This window comes from Pseudorca crassidens, chromosome 12 (genome assembly GCF_039906515.1).
Source record: "Pseudorca crassidens isolate mPseCra1 chromosome 12, mPseCra1.hap1, whole genome shotgun sequence".
NCBI lineage: Eukaryota > Metazoa > Chordata > Mammalia > Artiodactyla > Delphinidae > Pseudorca > Pseudorca crassidens.
The window spans coordinates 70,975,587-70,991,483 of record NC_090307.1 but is presented as its reverse complement, the minus strand read 5'-3'; the positions used below and the strand labels follow the sequence as shown (position 1 = coordinate 70,991,483).

Here is a 15,897-nt window from a genome sequence, read left to right as displayed (position 1 = left end):
TGGCTCCTGGCCTCCTCCCAGCCGCACTCGGGGGTGGCCCGGCTGACCAGGGAACAGCCCGCTCCCGGGGAGTGGGTGGAGGGGGAACCACACCTCATCAGTGTCCGTCCTTCCTGGGTTTCGCTCCCTCAGCCCAGGAGAACCACACAGTCTCCCGTATCTCACAGTTACCCCTTCACCACAGGGAACAGTCTTGATACTGATCTCCCCTAGTTAACCTACCTGTGCTTTCTAGCTCCGGACCAGACCCAGGCCCTCTGTTGAGCGGGGTTTGGAAGGTTGGAAAGCCTTGCCCAGTGACCAGGAAGGGAAGGCACATTCCGGGAGAGGCCTTCGCCACGGGGTCTGGGCCCGTGTGCTGGGTCGGGAGCTCTGGGGGACCCGGAACTGCTAGATGATGGGGTGTGTGGTTAGGGGAGAGGTGGAGGGGGTTCTGAGAACATCGACAAGACTCTCACCTCCCTGCCCCTCAGTTCCCGAACCCACGGGACAGCACTGACGCCGCGACCTCACAGGCAGCGTGTGGGGCTCTAGGCGGGCCCTCAGCACATACACGTCAAACATGAATTCTCAACTGCCTCCAGGTGCTTTAAGTAAGAGGAACACAGGTCCTATTATTCATACTATTCTTTCCTGCTGGGTCTCGATCATTTTTCTAGTACAACTCATTCCCTTTCCCTCCTGTGTTTGTAAACATGGCCAAAACACGTAAATGGCCTCTTTGGAGCATCCAGCTCCACATGGAACCCAGGGACTCAGGGATACCGCCATCACCACGGTCCTCCTCACCTGCACGTCTCCACCACCATCATCCACAGCTCTTCACTGAGTATCCACCACACCTGACACCTGTGAAACCCACCGCCGAGCAGTTACCCTGACGTCCAATTTCCGAGTCGGCAGTTCCCCCAGGCAACCCCCACGGGTCCCAAGTGTTTGCTGGGTGGTGAACTCTGATTCAATCACCATTTTGGTCAATGGGATCTCCCGTATACACTCATGGTGACCTGGGGGGTGCTGAACCGTTTGGAAAGCACCATTATCAAACATGATGTTGCATGTGTCCCAACTTTGGCTTAAGCACTACGTGCTCTGTGCACAGCACCAGGGTCCAGAGGAGCAGCCTGCAGCCCCCATATGCGGGGAGTTCCGTTTTCACGGAAGGACAGGAGGCCTCTCAGAGCCTTGCAGCATCACAGGCCAGAGAATGAACACCCCTGGTCACCACGGGGGAGGGCAAGAAAACTCCTGGGTCCATGAACTTTCCAGCAGTTTAGATCTGGGATGAAATGGACTTCACTATGTACAACAAGGATTCCAGAAGCAAAGAGCTGACTGCTGGGAATCTGGATACCCCAGAACCCTGTACAGGGCTTAGGATTTTTTTCCTGACTTATATTTTTGATTGAGTGAATTGATCAAACAGAACTTTTTAAGGTAGAGAAACCTTTTATGTGACGCTTCTGAGAAATATTGGTGTCATGGATGGTTGTATCAGTCTCAGTAAATATCAAAGCTGTTCAGAAAAAAACCCTGAAACCATGACTAAAAGCTACCAGGATTGTAGACACTGTATTCCAACCAGAAACGCAGGGTCCAAATTCGACCCACTCAACTGTCCTCTCTGAACAACAAAAAACAAACCACTGGTTTGCCTGGAGATTCTGAGAAGGGGCAAACCAGAGGAATCTGGCTACGGGAGATGCATGACCAGTGGCCAACCAGAGCCGGAGGGGCCTACCGGCCACCCAGCGTCCAGTCTCAAAGAGGCCTCTCTGTAACCGAAATGGTGAAAACGAGCCCACACACCCTCAGTGGAAGGCGTGCCTTGGCTCCCCCAGAACCTACAGGGGTCAGGCTGAGACGGGGGCAGTTGAACATCAGCTCGAATGGACCCAAGGGGCCCTGACCCAGGTGAGAACACTGCTTGCCTGGCAGGAGCTCGCTGATTGGTCTGGTGCTCTCACCACTGCTTCAGCAGTCCAGACAGCTTGTGAGTCGTTGCCTCCGTTTTTCCTTCTCCTAATCAGCTGTGGTGACACTTGTGGTCCTTGGGTGACGTCTGTCCTATCCATGTGAATGTTACCACAAAGTCCCAAACAGAAATCAGACAGCCTGGAGGTGCCCATCTCGCGGGCCTTGTCCCCCCTCCACACTCTGGAGTCAAGGTCGGACTGTTGTGTGACGAGCCTTCGAAGATGACCTCCAAAGCCTCCAGTCTACTTACAAACCAGGCACCTGACCAGTTGGTCTCATCTACCGGGTAAGGATAAGCTAGGTTATCACACCGCTTTACAAGAGTCCCTTTCCCCCAGAGCAGACATCACAGTCACGACCTGCCAAAGCCAAGCTCTCCTCCTGGTCAAGCCCCTGGCAAAGCCAGAGCCCTACCTCGAGTTTTCAGAGGAGAGGTCCTGGGCCATCCTGGAGATCTGGTGTCTAGGAAGGCAGTTTACCAACCTAACCGATGTGAACGGCAAGTTTTAAGTCAGTTTCTGGGGTCCTGAACCAAATAACTCCGCTTAGCCTGGAGGCTTCTTTAGTCAAGAGCAGAGGTGGACGAGGGGGACTGTTCCTTCTGACCAGAGTCGTTCACTCCTCCTACCTGTCCTATCATCTTGGCTTTGACGACTGTAAACTTAGCAAACAGGGAATTTAAATAAATGGAAACAATTATAAGGATGACAGAGACTATAACTAGAACAAGCCCAGGGACTTGTTAATTCACATTTAAAGAGTGATTTGACCAAATCCTAGGGAATCTTAGACTCTACACCTGGGTCCTTAATGCTAGCAGCTTCTGGCTTTGGATGAGGCCCCGTCTGCACACTGAGGGGTAATTCGGGGCCTGCGCTTCACGTGGAGCAGCCCTGGGGGCGCGTGGTTCTGCGTGTCCCTGTGGCGAGTCCAGGCTTGGGCACGAGTTACTACCCTTCACTCCACGGTGACGAAGAACGAATGCCACGGACACAAACCGGGTCCCGGTCCCTCTCACACTAGCACGTGCCACTTTGGTGACATTTTCTCCTTTGGGTCTGAGACAGGATTTGACTTAATGTTTGATGATGGCTCATGGCAGATGGAACGGGGCCTCCTCAATGATAACTGGACGTGCTCACCCGTCCTGACAGCAAAGGACAGCGTGCTTCAATGAAAGAGCCAAGGCAGTGTTTCCCTTCAGCTAAATTAAATCAAGTCCTGGTGCAAGCCTGCGGTAAAATATTATTCTGTTCCACTTTTCATACCGTCTGACCTAGTCCCTTAGCAACAGGACTGAGGCTAAACAAAGGCAGTTGTTCAAATAATTATACGTCCCATGTGAAGAGGCTAATCGTTTTAGTCTTGAAGTGTCATTAATTCATAATCTTGGACTTTTGGTTTTGATTTGTATTTTCACTGAAAATGTGAAGAAGGCCTGGCTCTGTCTGGCAGCTGACAGCGGCGCGAGTGGCGGACGGTGCCGTGTCGCCCTCTAGTGGCCTCCGGAGCAGGGCGGGAAGCAGCAGTGGTAGTCCTCCGCCAGGCAGTGCGCTGAGCGGGAGCACAGTCCATGAGCATCATACCCGGCAAACCGCCCCCGCCCCCACTGTGCCCGGTGTGCGCCCGGCTGTGCCTGGCACGTGTCAATAAACACGTGAATGGGGAAGGAACTCCTGATTAGATCCCAGCTCTTCGGTGAAGTGGTTTTACTGAACCGCAGTGAGTCCCATTAGTCAGCCAAGGGAAAGCTCTTGCCCTGATCATTTACTTTAACGACCTCTGAAAGGTTTTACTCCACATCTCTCGTGAGGCAGCCTAACTCCTTCACTGTGTTCAAACTCCTCAGTCACAAAAGGACTAAATATCAGGAACTAAATGCTTTCAAACTAAATGCCTCACTTCAAGACGAGACGTACCCCTGAGGGTCACACCCGTTCACACATGCAGTTCCCAAGCACAGAGGGCCCGCCGCAGCCTCAGGACGCCGGCACGCACGTCGGGGGGCCGGGGTTTCCTTCCTTAGTCAACTGTATAAAGACATGACTTCGATCACAGTTCTAACTCGTTTGGGGCTCGAGTCCATAAATCTTCCCCCTCCCAGCACCCCTGGAGGAGCACAGATGTCCAGACACAAGCAATCACTAATCCCACGGGCATGTTTATGTTCTTTAAGTCATAGGGGAAAGTCCTCAGAGAGAAAAACTGTCTAAGAAACACAGGACAGAGTTTATGAACTCATGGGACCCCTTCAAGGATGACTCGTGGCTGTAGCAGCCTCTCTCCTGGGTGGAAACGCTGCAATGGAGGGAGGGAGGGGTTGCCTCTCTCCGCCCCCAGCCTCTTCCAGCTGCTCTCCACCCCGAGGATTTCTGTCTTTGATACAAGGGAAGAGCCCCTTCCCTGGCCAAAAGGGGCGGGTGTCAACCAGCGAAACAAACAACGCTCAGGTGTGGGTCCCCTGCAGGCACTTCGCTGGACTTGGGACCTACCCAGAAGTAAGCCGGAACCAGCACCCGGCTGGTTGACAGCATCGGGGGCTCACAGACTCAAAGCGCCTCCAGGGCAGGCCCAGCCCCTTCCTTCTGCTTGATAACCTCTTGGAAAGCTCCCAGCTGCCGCAAAAGAGCGGCCACAGAAAACCCATTAGCTGACTTCTGCCTTGGGTCTTCTGTTTTGTATCCAGACTAGACCCAAAAAACAAATGCAGCTTTGGACCACGTACCATCTATAAATTTTACTGAGTGCCAACATGCACCAGGCCCCGTAACAGCTGCTAAGGACACAGAGATGGCTCTGCTCAGTGGCATCGTCCTCAATTTCTAATGAGGACACAGGTACTCAAGGAGGGGTACCAGCTTGGCCAAGGTCACCTAGCCAGGAAAAGGCAGTGCTAGACATGAGTCCAGGCTTCCAGCTCCTAGAGGCTCTATGCTTCCCTCCACCCCCGCGTCCCTGAGCGAGGGAAGTCCAGAGGGCGCCACCAGGCAGTGCAGCCTCCTGAAAAATATTAGGCAAGTTGACACACATCCTGGGAAGGCCAGGCCAGGAGATGCACTGGCATTTCCTGAGGGTGAAGGGATCACTGTCAAGGTGAGGACACCTTGAGGATGCACCCCTGTCAGTCGGCTAAAGTGCAAGAGAGCTGCTGATGGGCCACTCCAACACCTGTGAGACGAATCTCCCACCTGGCTGTGGGGAGCTGCTAGGAGGGACACACAGGCTGGCTCCCTGAGGGCCCATCAATCCCCACCCTTCCCAGCTGAGAGATGGGCCCCCCAGGAGCACAGCCTCCACTTGCTGCAGGGGCCTGTTATGAACTGGATGCTTGTGTCCCCCCCAAATTTATATGTTCATGCCCTAGGCCCCCAGTGTGATGGTATTTGGAGGTAGGACCTTGGGGAGATAATTCGGTTTAGATGAGGTCATGAGGGCAGGACCTCCATGATGGGATTAGTGTCCTTAGAAGAAGAGGAAGAGACCTGAGTGTGCTCACTCTCCCTGTCTCTCTGTCTCTGTCTTTCTCTCCATCACGTGAGGACACGTGCGAAAGTAGCTGTTTTCAAGCCAGGAAGAGGTCTCCCACCAAGAATCTGGGATTTCCAGCCTCCAGAACTGTGAGAAATAAATGTTGGTTGTTTAAGCCCCAGTCGGCAGCATTTTGTTACAGCAGCCAGAGCTGACTAATACCCAGTCGCATACAAAAGCATCTGATGGGCTCACCATTCAGATTCACAAGATCCCTGAGCCCTTTGGCAGCCCTCCCCCAACATCCTCCCGCCAGTTACAGAGCCACGTCTGGATTGAAAAGTCATGTGCAAAGACTAGGGCCACAGAAACCTGTCAGTAGCTGCGCTCAACCTTCTCGAGAAATCACAAGTGCAAGGGTGTCTCTGCCACTGGACCCTGTGGTGGAGTGAGTCCTGACAAGGGCAGAGGCCAAGGGTCTGTTCTCAACAGGAAGCGGCCCTGGGCTTGAAGCTGCTCAGGCGAGACCCTCAGATGAGCAGTGGGTGGGGGAGCGCTGACTGCTGAGGAGATGGGGGAGATGCGGGCAGCCCTGCGCCACCAGGCCTCCCCAAGTCTGACGAGCAAGGTGGGAAGAAGCAGCATCTCATTTGCACCTGAGGTCACAGAGGCCAAACTGACCGGCCGGCCAGTAAGGAGCCGGGCTGGGACCTGAACCCGGATCTGCCTGCCCACTTGGAGCTCAGGGCCCATCCACTAACCAGCAGCCAACCCAGAACACACGTCCACTTGGGCTTCTGGACGCTGAGCGAGAAGTTGGACAGAGAAGCCCCATGTCTGGAAAACCTCTTCTGTCTCAGGAGCCTGTTTTTTCTCTGGGGGGTGTGGGGGTGCTGAGCGGGAAGTGATGCGTCCTGACGCCAAGGAGCCCTGGGCCAGGCACTTACCCCTTCCATGGGTGCCACGAGCAGGTCGTACAGAGCGCGGAGCGGCGGCCTGGCGAACGAGCTCTGCCTCCTGGGAAGAGAGGAGGTCCCGTCCTTGACGGGCGACGTGGCGTTGCCGACCAGGCTGGTCATGCTCTGGCAGCTCCTGGGGAGAGAAGGACAGGGGTGACGTCGGGCACAGGCTCCATTCCTGTCCCTGGAGAAGGGAGCTGGGAGGCCACCCAGCAGGACGTGCGGGCCTCCCTCCCTCTGGCCTCGCCCCCTCACCCTCAGGTACTGTTCACAGCACAGTGAGCACTGACAGACACCACAGGGCGGACCAGCTGCACACAGCAGCTTACATGGCTGTGGAGTTTTTCTGCATAATCAAATGTCCTGAAGTGCTCTTCAAAGGATTTAATTACATCCTTGCATGGAGCGACTGGGCAGGCAGACATGAGGACCATGAGAATCGGGGCAGCCACCAAACTGCTCGGAAGACGGTGCCCCAAGACCAACTAACGTCCAGGGCGTTGGCCCCAACCTGGGCTCAGGTCAGCCTCCGGCCCCCACCGGAGCCCCAGCACAGCCCGAGGCCCCGCATGGGGGGGTGGTCAGCTCAGGAGCAGCTGCAGCGTTTTGTTTTCCTTTTTAATTTATGTTCCAAAGTTTCCAAGCAAAATTTTATTAGTACAGGTGGTATTTTCAACCCCAAGGACCCCAAGTTTCACACTCCCAACACAGGCCAACAACATCCACTGAGTCACTGATGCACTGAGCAAATGTTTCCTGAGCGCTGGCTACCTGCCAGGCACTGACGCAGGCCCTGGGGACCCACAGAGGACAAGCGGCACAGGTGAGCAGAAGACATGGCAGGTTGGGAAACAAACCCATCTCCACTGCAAGGACCAGGCTGCCCCCACGAGTCTTTCTGAACCAGCCCTTCGGCGTGGCTAGCGTGGCCTCAGCACAGCCTCTGGTGATGGTCTCCACATGACTATCGGATAGTCAGTGGTCTCTCAAGCTTGATCCAGACACTGTGCACAGTTCTGGAGTTTCTGCTATGCACTCAAGGACCTTAAGGCAGAGACCAGGTCTCACACCAGACACATGGCCAAGTAAGTACTCTGGGCAGTGGCAGCTCTGTGGTTGTTACCTAAGGAAAAGCAGAACGCGGCTTTCCCTCCTGGGCCAGGCCAGGATCCATGACCATCTAGAGAAATGATCTGAAAGATGCGTTTGCGTTTTTGAGGCATGGCTTCTGTCCCTGGCCTTCCCCCGCCCTTTGCGGTGTTCTCAGCAATGTCCCACTTCTAAATCCTAGGGTCGTGCCAAGCCAGGCTGTGAGCACCCTCAGCCCCTACCCTGCTCCTGCAAGAGAAGAAAGAGGAGGGGGCTCGGAGGGCCTGCGAGCCCGCTCATGGCCGCTCCTACATCACCCTCACTCAGAAAGCATGTAATTACAAGCGACTGGGGCTGCGGCATGTCTTTGCCATCAGAGCCAGTGAAGCACAGATAACCCTGCAGTGACACTCAGAGGCTCACTTAATTCCCTGGAATACACGGCAAAGAGCATTGCTCCCCTGAAGGAGAGAGCACCAAACGGCCCTCCAGAGATGTGCTGGAGTGACGCGCAGTGTCTGTCATGGCACCGCGTGCTCCTACACACGGCCTGTGTGTGCTTGCAGCCTGGGGAGCCCGGGCTGCCACCAGAACAGCACGGGGGGGCGTGGCAGGACTGCAGCACCCTGCCCCACACACCCCTCACTTCACTCCTCAGACATGTGTCTCCTGGACTGTGGGCTTGTTACCCCACTTGAGGCACCTGAGTCTGATTAATCTGGCCACAGACATCCAGGGAGTGCCATGTTCCCAGACAACGGTGTGGCCACAAGTCCTAACAGTGACCGATGGGGCGCTTCACAAACCCCAAGGCCCTAAACAAAATAGCTCCTACTGGAGACAGAGACCCAGCTCCACATCCCGAGCTCCCCTGGTAGTACAAGGAGACCAGCATGACCAAGCTGCACAGGGAAGGCAGGAGGGGGTGGGGAGCTGTGTGATGGACAGACCTGTGGGCACGGGTCCCAGCCTGGGGCAAGTCTCTCGCCCTCTGGGCCTTACTTTTTGCATCTGCAAAAAGGGAGAACGCTGCAGAGAGTGTCAGATAGGGGAGGATGGCTGCAAAGCATCCAGAACTTGAAAGGTGTTGGGAGTCTCAGCTGATGGGACGATGAGTGAGAAGCCCTGGGCAGGAGGGTGGGAGTGGGCTGGGGTGCCTTTTTATTGAACCCACGAAGTGCCAGAGGCATCTAAAGGGGCCCAACAATGCTAACCCACTCCACACGCATCACTACCCCGCACGGGGGTCCACAGAGGGGCTGACCCATGGGTCCCGGCACTCGGCTGTACGTAGGGAAGGGAAGAGCGCCAGCAGAGGTCCGGGGCATAAGACCCTGACTAGCTGCTGGTCAGGCAGAGCCGAGGGAGGGCTTTCTGGGAGAGGACCATTTGCTGTGGGCACAGGGGACGATCTGGAGTTAGACTGCCTGTGGACAAGGAGGGGGAAGGCTGTTCCAAGCCCAGGGAACAGCGCAGAGGGAGGCACCAGTGTTGGGAATGGAGCACTGGGGTGCTTGGGGCAGAGTGTTGGGGGCAAATGTATGGAGGGTGGGGCTGCGGGCTGGAGAGCTGGGGAGGTGAGGCGGCAGGGCGGCTGGCCCACCCCCTTCAGCACCAGGCCTGCCTGAACAGGAAGCTCCTCCCCCAGGCCGATTCCTTGCAGGGCCAATCAGAGGAAGGCCTCCTGCTGGTCTCCACGGCTGGGACCAGGCTGGGACTCAGTGCCCTCACCCCCGGCCAGTTCAGGTGGGAAGCCAGTCGATGTCCTTGGTCAGGGCTGGTAAACACACGGCCGGTCGCTGCACGTGTTGCTTGGTGGAAGTTTCCAGGGACACTCTCTCTGGGCATCTGTACGCTTCCGGGGGCTGGGGGGTGGGCTGGGTCTCAGGCTAGGACCCACCAGGGTCACAGTAGCGAGCAGTGGTTTCCTCACCTCCACAGAGCTGCCTTGGACAGACTGCAATCAACAAGCTCCCTGTGTGCGTTGCTTCTGCTTTTGCTACAACATTCACAGTGACCTACAGCGGCTCTCATAGGGGTGCGCCTGCCCGGAGATCTGCACAAAGGTGTGCCATACTTCAGAGGAGCCGAGCGGTTAAGCTCCTTCCCTGAGCCGGGGGGCCGTTCCCGGACAACACAGCTGCCGCCGTGTGACTCTGCCAAGGCATGTCACTTCCATGCTCCCCACTTTTCCTTGCTTGTAAAACGAAAGGGGTACACTAAATGCCTTGCAGGTCTCTTCTAGTTCTAAAAAATTAAAAATCTACTCACTCTAGGAAGCCATCAAAACTGCGGTGGCTCTTTTAACTGCTCTGCTGGCCACAGCACTAGAGCCCTCCCTGAGCTTGCCCGTGTCGGCGGCAGGGCGTGAGCACAGCGATCTGTCTGGAAAGTCGGCGTCGCCAATGCACGTCCCCGTGGTCGGGATTCAGAGTCACAGCCAAGCGGCCACGGCCCCCTGGGCTCTGAACCCCGGGCCCGAGTGGTTGACAGGTGTGAGCGGATGTGTGGGATGGTCCGCTCCCTGCTGTCCTCCTTCATGGCATTGTCGCCACGGCCCAGTGCATCCGTCACACTGCGGAAGCACGGCCACGGGGTGGGGCCTCGGCGATGGCACTGCTCTGACTTCTGCGGACCCTTTCAGCCTGGCTGACTTCTCTCTGCCTGGGCAATCTGGACGCAGATGAGAGGATGGTGCTTTGACAGGGTGGAAACGTTTCCCTGTGGCAAGAGGGTGAGCCGCAGGAGGGGCTGCGCCCCTACTCAGGCTCCTGCCAAGCCTGCCACACCCACATATCGCTCTCAGGACCCTAGGAGGTGGGGAGGTTCCTCTTCTACAGATCAGAGAGGCCAAGAGCCTGGACGAGGTTGCTGGCCAGGGCAGGGTCAAGCCTCCCACCTGCCGGGGAGGGAGGGGTTTTATTGTGTCCTCCCAGCATTCAGGACACACTGAGCAACCTGCACTTGCCTCCGATCCCTGCCCTCCCTGCTGCTGGGTCCACAAAGGTGACGTTGACAGCGGGCGGCCTCTCCCAGATTTCGTGGGAGCAGGAAGGAGGGCCGGGCTCCCGGGACTCCCAGCTGCTCCGCCACGCGGCTCCAGCAGGGGCCGCTGGCTCGCTTTCCTTGAGGCCTCCATTTATTGCCAGGGATCCCATCGGGCTAATTGACAGTCCAGCTCTCAGCAGAGAGGATTTTCTCACACCACATCGTGGTCTTTACCAGCTCATTCCTCAGATGATGTTTATTAATCTACTTCTGGAGAAATATTCGTTTTCTCTGCGGCTCGGCCATCTGTGTGGTAATGGGAAACGGAGGGACTAAGCACGCATCCAGGGAGACCGGAGGCAGGCAGGCAAGGGGGGAGCCGCCTGGTGTCTGCACCAGCAGGACGCAGAGCTACGAGGTGATATGTGGAGCGCTCCCGGGCAGGGCAGAGGCATCGGGGTAGTTTATGTCTCCGGAATGATGACAAAAGCCAGGTGGTCTGGGTAGCACTTTCGGCTCATGAATCTCCCTGCAGGGATGAAGAGATCTATTCCCCAGGCAGGGGGATTTATAACTGCCTGAGCCTGCAGAAGACCCCGTGCGCTGGGACTCGCTCGGGCTCACACGCTGATGCGCCCCACGCCGAGGTCCCTGTCTGGGGCAGGCGTGTGCCTACCGGGCGTCCGGGGAGGCCGTGGGACACCTGGGGGATGTGCGCTTGGAAGTCTCAGCCCGAACTGCCGCACTCAGCACAAGCTGGTTGCCCTGTCTGCTGAGGAGGGGAGTGAGGTCACGTGCAGAGTCAGTGTATGGGGGGGGGACCCACCCCAACACACACAATGGTTTCTCAGCTTTCACAGTCAAAGATGGAGAGCGAGGAGAGCAGCGGACATGGGGGAGCAGGGGCTCAGCACCCCCTCAGGTGAGACTAAGGGAGGGGCCCCACCCAGGCTGAAGACCCCAGGGATGGTGGCAGCCAGCCTGGCCCAGAGATCCCGCCCGTCCCGCCTGTCTCTCGGCACAGAGGGAGGAGCCCAAACCTAAGCTTGGTGCATCCCAGAGATTCGCAAGGACTTCCCAGGGCTCCGCACACACTTCCACCCAGAGGCAGGACTGCGAACAGGCCTCCCTTGTCTGAGGAGGGGCAGCGACCAGGCAGAATACAGGGGAGCAGAGAGGAAAGGGGCGTTTCATGAAAGCATGACAGGCGAGCTGACCGAGGAGCCCGCTTTGCTCTTCCAGGTGCTGCGAAGCGGGGATGCCTGCCTCGCAGGTTTCCCTCCTGTGCCTTGGAGGGTCTTCTCCTTTCCCACCTTTCCCATGTCCTCCCCTCTGTGCTCAGTTCCCTGCCAGGCACTGGGGTCCTTCCCATCTGACAGGGCTGCAGAGTGAGCTGAGCCAGGAGCACTCACCGGGGCACGTCTGGCATCTTTAGGGCAACTGGAGGGAGAGGACAGGAGAGAACCATGGGACAGGGGGCCTCTTCTGGGGTGGGCCAGGCCAGGCTGACCCGTGGCCATCACTGGAATCCTCCCACCAGGCAGGTCTCACCCGCACCCCCCACACCTCCACTGTCACAGCTCAGTAAACAGAGACTCTAGGTTAAGCATCTCACCTAAGACCCAGGTCATGGGCAGGGCCCTGCTGGCAATGCAGTCAGGCAGCAGGGGGCTGGGGAGTCCAAGGCCCAGTGCTGCCACAGCCTCAGGCCCTGAACCCTCGTCTGGAGTGCCCCATCACCCAAGATGGCAGACGCTGCACTGAGCGCTTTACTCCAGGCCGTCTGCGCGCGGGGCACACAGGTCAGGCTGCGCAGGGCCAGGAGAAAGAGGAGGCCTCCCGCCACAGCGCTGAGCTCGTTCTAAGTGCGGCCGCTTTGCCCAGGCACCTGGCTCCTCACCTTCTCTGAGGCCTTTATCACATGTTTTCACTTTCCAGTGGCCAGCTCAGGAGGCTTCCTCTCTGTGCTCACAGCAGCAGGGTCCCGGGCCTGGGGGGGATCCTGCCTCCACACCTCGAGAGCCCCCCACCTTTCTCAGGGGGGCCTCCTGCCTCACAGCCAAGGAGCTGGGAGCGGCCCTGGCAGACAGAGCCGAGCTCCTGTTCCATGGGCACCTGCTGCCTGTGAAACCATTGGGTTCCTTCCTTCCCACCCCCAGCCCTGACCTGGATGCTCCAAAACCCCCTCCGGGGCTCTGAACTGCATCTTCTGAGGGCACAGGGGCTGGCCGGCCTGAGATTTGAACAAGTACCTGGGTTTTAAGGTACCAGTGGAAAGATTAATTGGCAAGTCCATTATATTCAAGCAGCCAGAGATGCCTCGATTCAATTAAAAAAAAAGGACTCTGATAGCATTCAGTGACTCTCTGCCATGAACATCCTAACATGAAGGGTTGTCTCCTCGGGGAGATGAAGGCTGTTAAGTACTGCATTTTAAGTACTTATTCAATAAGCTGTCGGTGCTTTCTGCTTGCTCACCTACCTAATCACCAAGCACCTGGTTCGCTGCTCTGGTCCCTCCTCGGGAGGTGGGCTCAGGCAGAGACCCCTGCTCTTCCAGTGACGCCAACTCCTCTCAAGCCCAGGGACGAATCTGGGCTGCACGAGGCTTCTCTTCTCTTGCTCTTGGGCTCTCCTGGGAATGGTGGTCAAGGGCTGTGACACACGTACCACCAAGGGGCCTGGGACTGCCCTCCTGCAGAAACCACAGCCGCTGCCCACTCTGCTCTTTGCTGCAATGTGCATGAGGCTCCATGGCCAAGCCTGGGGACGGTTGCCTTGGAAAAGCCTGATGCCCAGGCCAGCCTTGCACAGGCTTTGCCTGCTGACCCCATTCAGGGCCCAAGCTGGGCAGTCATGGGGGGAGGGGCTTATTATGTGCTCAGGGATGGAGAGAAGAGGACCCTGTGTGTGGTGGCCTGCCCAGCTGATGCTAACACAGAAACCCCCTTTCCAAAGGGCCTTGCACCCATGGGTGATTTGTGGGTCCAAGCATGTCCCCCCACAAACCTGTGGAGTCTCACTCGTTTATCAAGAACCCCAGAGCTGTATTAGTCAGTGTCGTCCAAAGACAGAACGCACCGCCTCGGGAGGTGGTGAGCTCCCTCTCACTGGAGGAGTGCAAGCAAAGGCTGAGTGATCGCCTGGCAGGAGCATTAGATGGGTGGGGATCTGGAAGCTAGAGCACTGTCTTGGGACATGGCCAGACACAGATCCTAATGCTCGCTCTGTCGCTGAGCCCATGTGACTCGCCCATTGGGAAGGCACGCCTCTGTGCCACACTAGGCGTGGGCACCCAGACCACACCATGGCGGCCCCTCTCTTTGGTCCCACAGGATGGTGGTGCCTCCTTCTCTTCCTGCAGGACCCCCAGTCTTGGTCACTGACTCTCTTGGAGGACCCTGACCAGGCCAAGGAGGCTCACTTGCCGATTTGCCCACCTAGTCTTCTTTCGGGGGTGTGTGTGGCTGGGGTGCTAGCTGGAAGCTGCAAAGCTGAGGGAGGGCTCTGGCCCCCTCTCTAGAATGGGGAGCCCTGACACTTCGTTGCCCTCCGCTTTGGCTGTAGCCACTGATGTCTGGGCAACAGGAAAGCCCCTGTCTGCACCATATCACACATACTGCCATAAAGTGAAAAAGTAAAGACCTAGCACGCATGTTGCACCAGTGGTAGCAACAGAAGTCAGAACATTTCTCTGGGATTCTGGTCCTAATTGATCCTGGCTGGGCGCACCTGCAATGCCAAGGCACAGCCCTAGGACCCAGAATCCAGGTGCAGCTGAAAGCCTGTCCTGCTCCTCTTCCTCTTTTCTGCAGCAAATGTGATCTGCTGACTGCCCCCAGGTTCAGATACACACACACACACGCACGCACGCACGCACACACGCACGCACGCACTGGCCTTCCAGCCCTCAGCATAACTTCCCAAGCATTCTGCAGGATGAGGGCTAGAGCCCTCTCTGGGGGCTGCTGCTTTGCCCAGTGGGGGCCCCCAGGGTCAGGTGCTAAACGAGAGAAGACTGCTCATTTCCTCACTAGCAGTGCCTGCCCTGGGCTCGACATGCAACTGTGTTTTCTGCCAAAGTGCACAGGCAAGAAGAAAAATAGTGGCTGTGGAGACCTCAAGAACAAAGACCAAGCTAGCTGTGCAGTGTGGGGAGAGAAAGAGAGAGGAAGAGGGGGAGAAAGAGAATTCTAAGGCCAAGTCTCACTTGACTTGCCTCTGCTGCAGCAGCCTCATTGCCAAACCAGTCCAGCAAACTGCCTGGAACAAAAGAGCCAAGCAGCCCATGAATCATGGGGCTGGAGGGCCCTGCAGAGGGGAGCTGGTGCTGCTACGCACACGGCTGCTTCCACTTCACCTCTGTGGGCTCCAGGGACAAGCGCTCTGCCGTCCCAGCCAGTGACAAACCAGCCCACCTCCTGGTCACGAAGGGGCAGCAAGAAAGGCCTGCCTGGGACCCCATGCAGGGCAGGGCAGCACACAGGCTGGCAGGGCAGCTGGGAGGTGGGACCTGAAACACAGCTTTTCACCTGCTGCGGGGGCAGGTCTCCACCCACCCAGCCTGTGCGTGCCCCTCAGCTGCGAGACTCGAGGATGGGCTGGAAGTTTGCAATGGCCCACACCATCCTAACTGACAAGGATACCCGGGCCTATGTGGGTCACTTGGAAGGATGGAGGCCAGAGACCTCTCTTCCTGGGCTTGTCGGGAAACAGCAGAGAGCACACAGCATGGCAACTGTCCTAGGCCTTTGGCTCCCTGCACTGAAGCTGAAAGAATGCAGTCTGTTTCCCCTCATCTGATCTGCCCTCAGAAGTCTCTAGAAGGTCAGGATTGGAAAGGTGTGCAGAGACCACTTCTAACCCCTTTGTTTTCCTGAGGGCAGGCCTGAGGCTTCGAGCAGGTCAGGCCCTGATGAGGGAGCTGGGCACAGAGCAGCCAGGCAGCGAGGCCCAGGCTCCCGTGCTGCAGGCCTTGCTGCCCCCTCCCAGCCTCAGGGCTGGCCCAGTCCTCAGCCTGGCCCTGGGCACAGACCGCATTGTTTAAATGAACCAATGAACTAATCCATGGTATTGTGCTCACTGGACCTACCCCAGAGCTGCTCAGAAAGACAACAAACATTTTCCCAAAGCAAGCAACTCCATGATCCAAAATTCACACCACCTACCATCCAGGGGTGATAAGCTAGGATCCCGGGTACACCTGGTTTGACCCCTTTCTTGCCTTAGCACCCAAGGCCCTGGAGGAGGGGCTCCTGGCCGCAGGCACGCCTGTGATCAGGCTGGCCATGGATGCCTGACGGCCTGCCGCTGGCTCTCTCTCTCTTGCGAGCAAGGGACATGAGGTGGGACAGGAAAAGAAAGGGCGGGTGAGGCTGCAACCCACGGTGGTCAACACCTGTTCCACAGGTACATA

General features: G+C 57.2%; 1 protein-coding gene across 4 annotated transcripts in view; it reads right to left on the bottom strand.

The window, feature by feature from the left end:
• TTC28 (tetratricopeptide repeat domain 28) overlaps positions 1 to 15,897 on the bottom strand; it is a 594,638-nt gene that overhangs the window by 23,855 nt on the left and 554,886 nt on the right. For all 4 annotated transcript variants that reach the window (XM_067700377.1, XM_067700378.1, XM_067700380.1 and 1 more), the window contains one exon: positions 6,393 to 6,537. In XM_067700377.1, the coding sequence (XP_067556478.1) occupies positions 6,393 to 6,537 (145 nt within the window). The remainder of the gene's footprint in view (positions 1 to 6,392; positions 6,538 to 15,897) is intronic.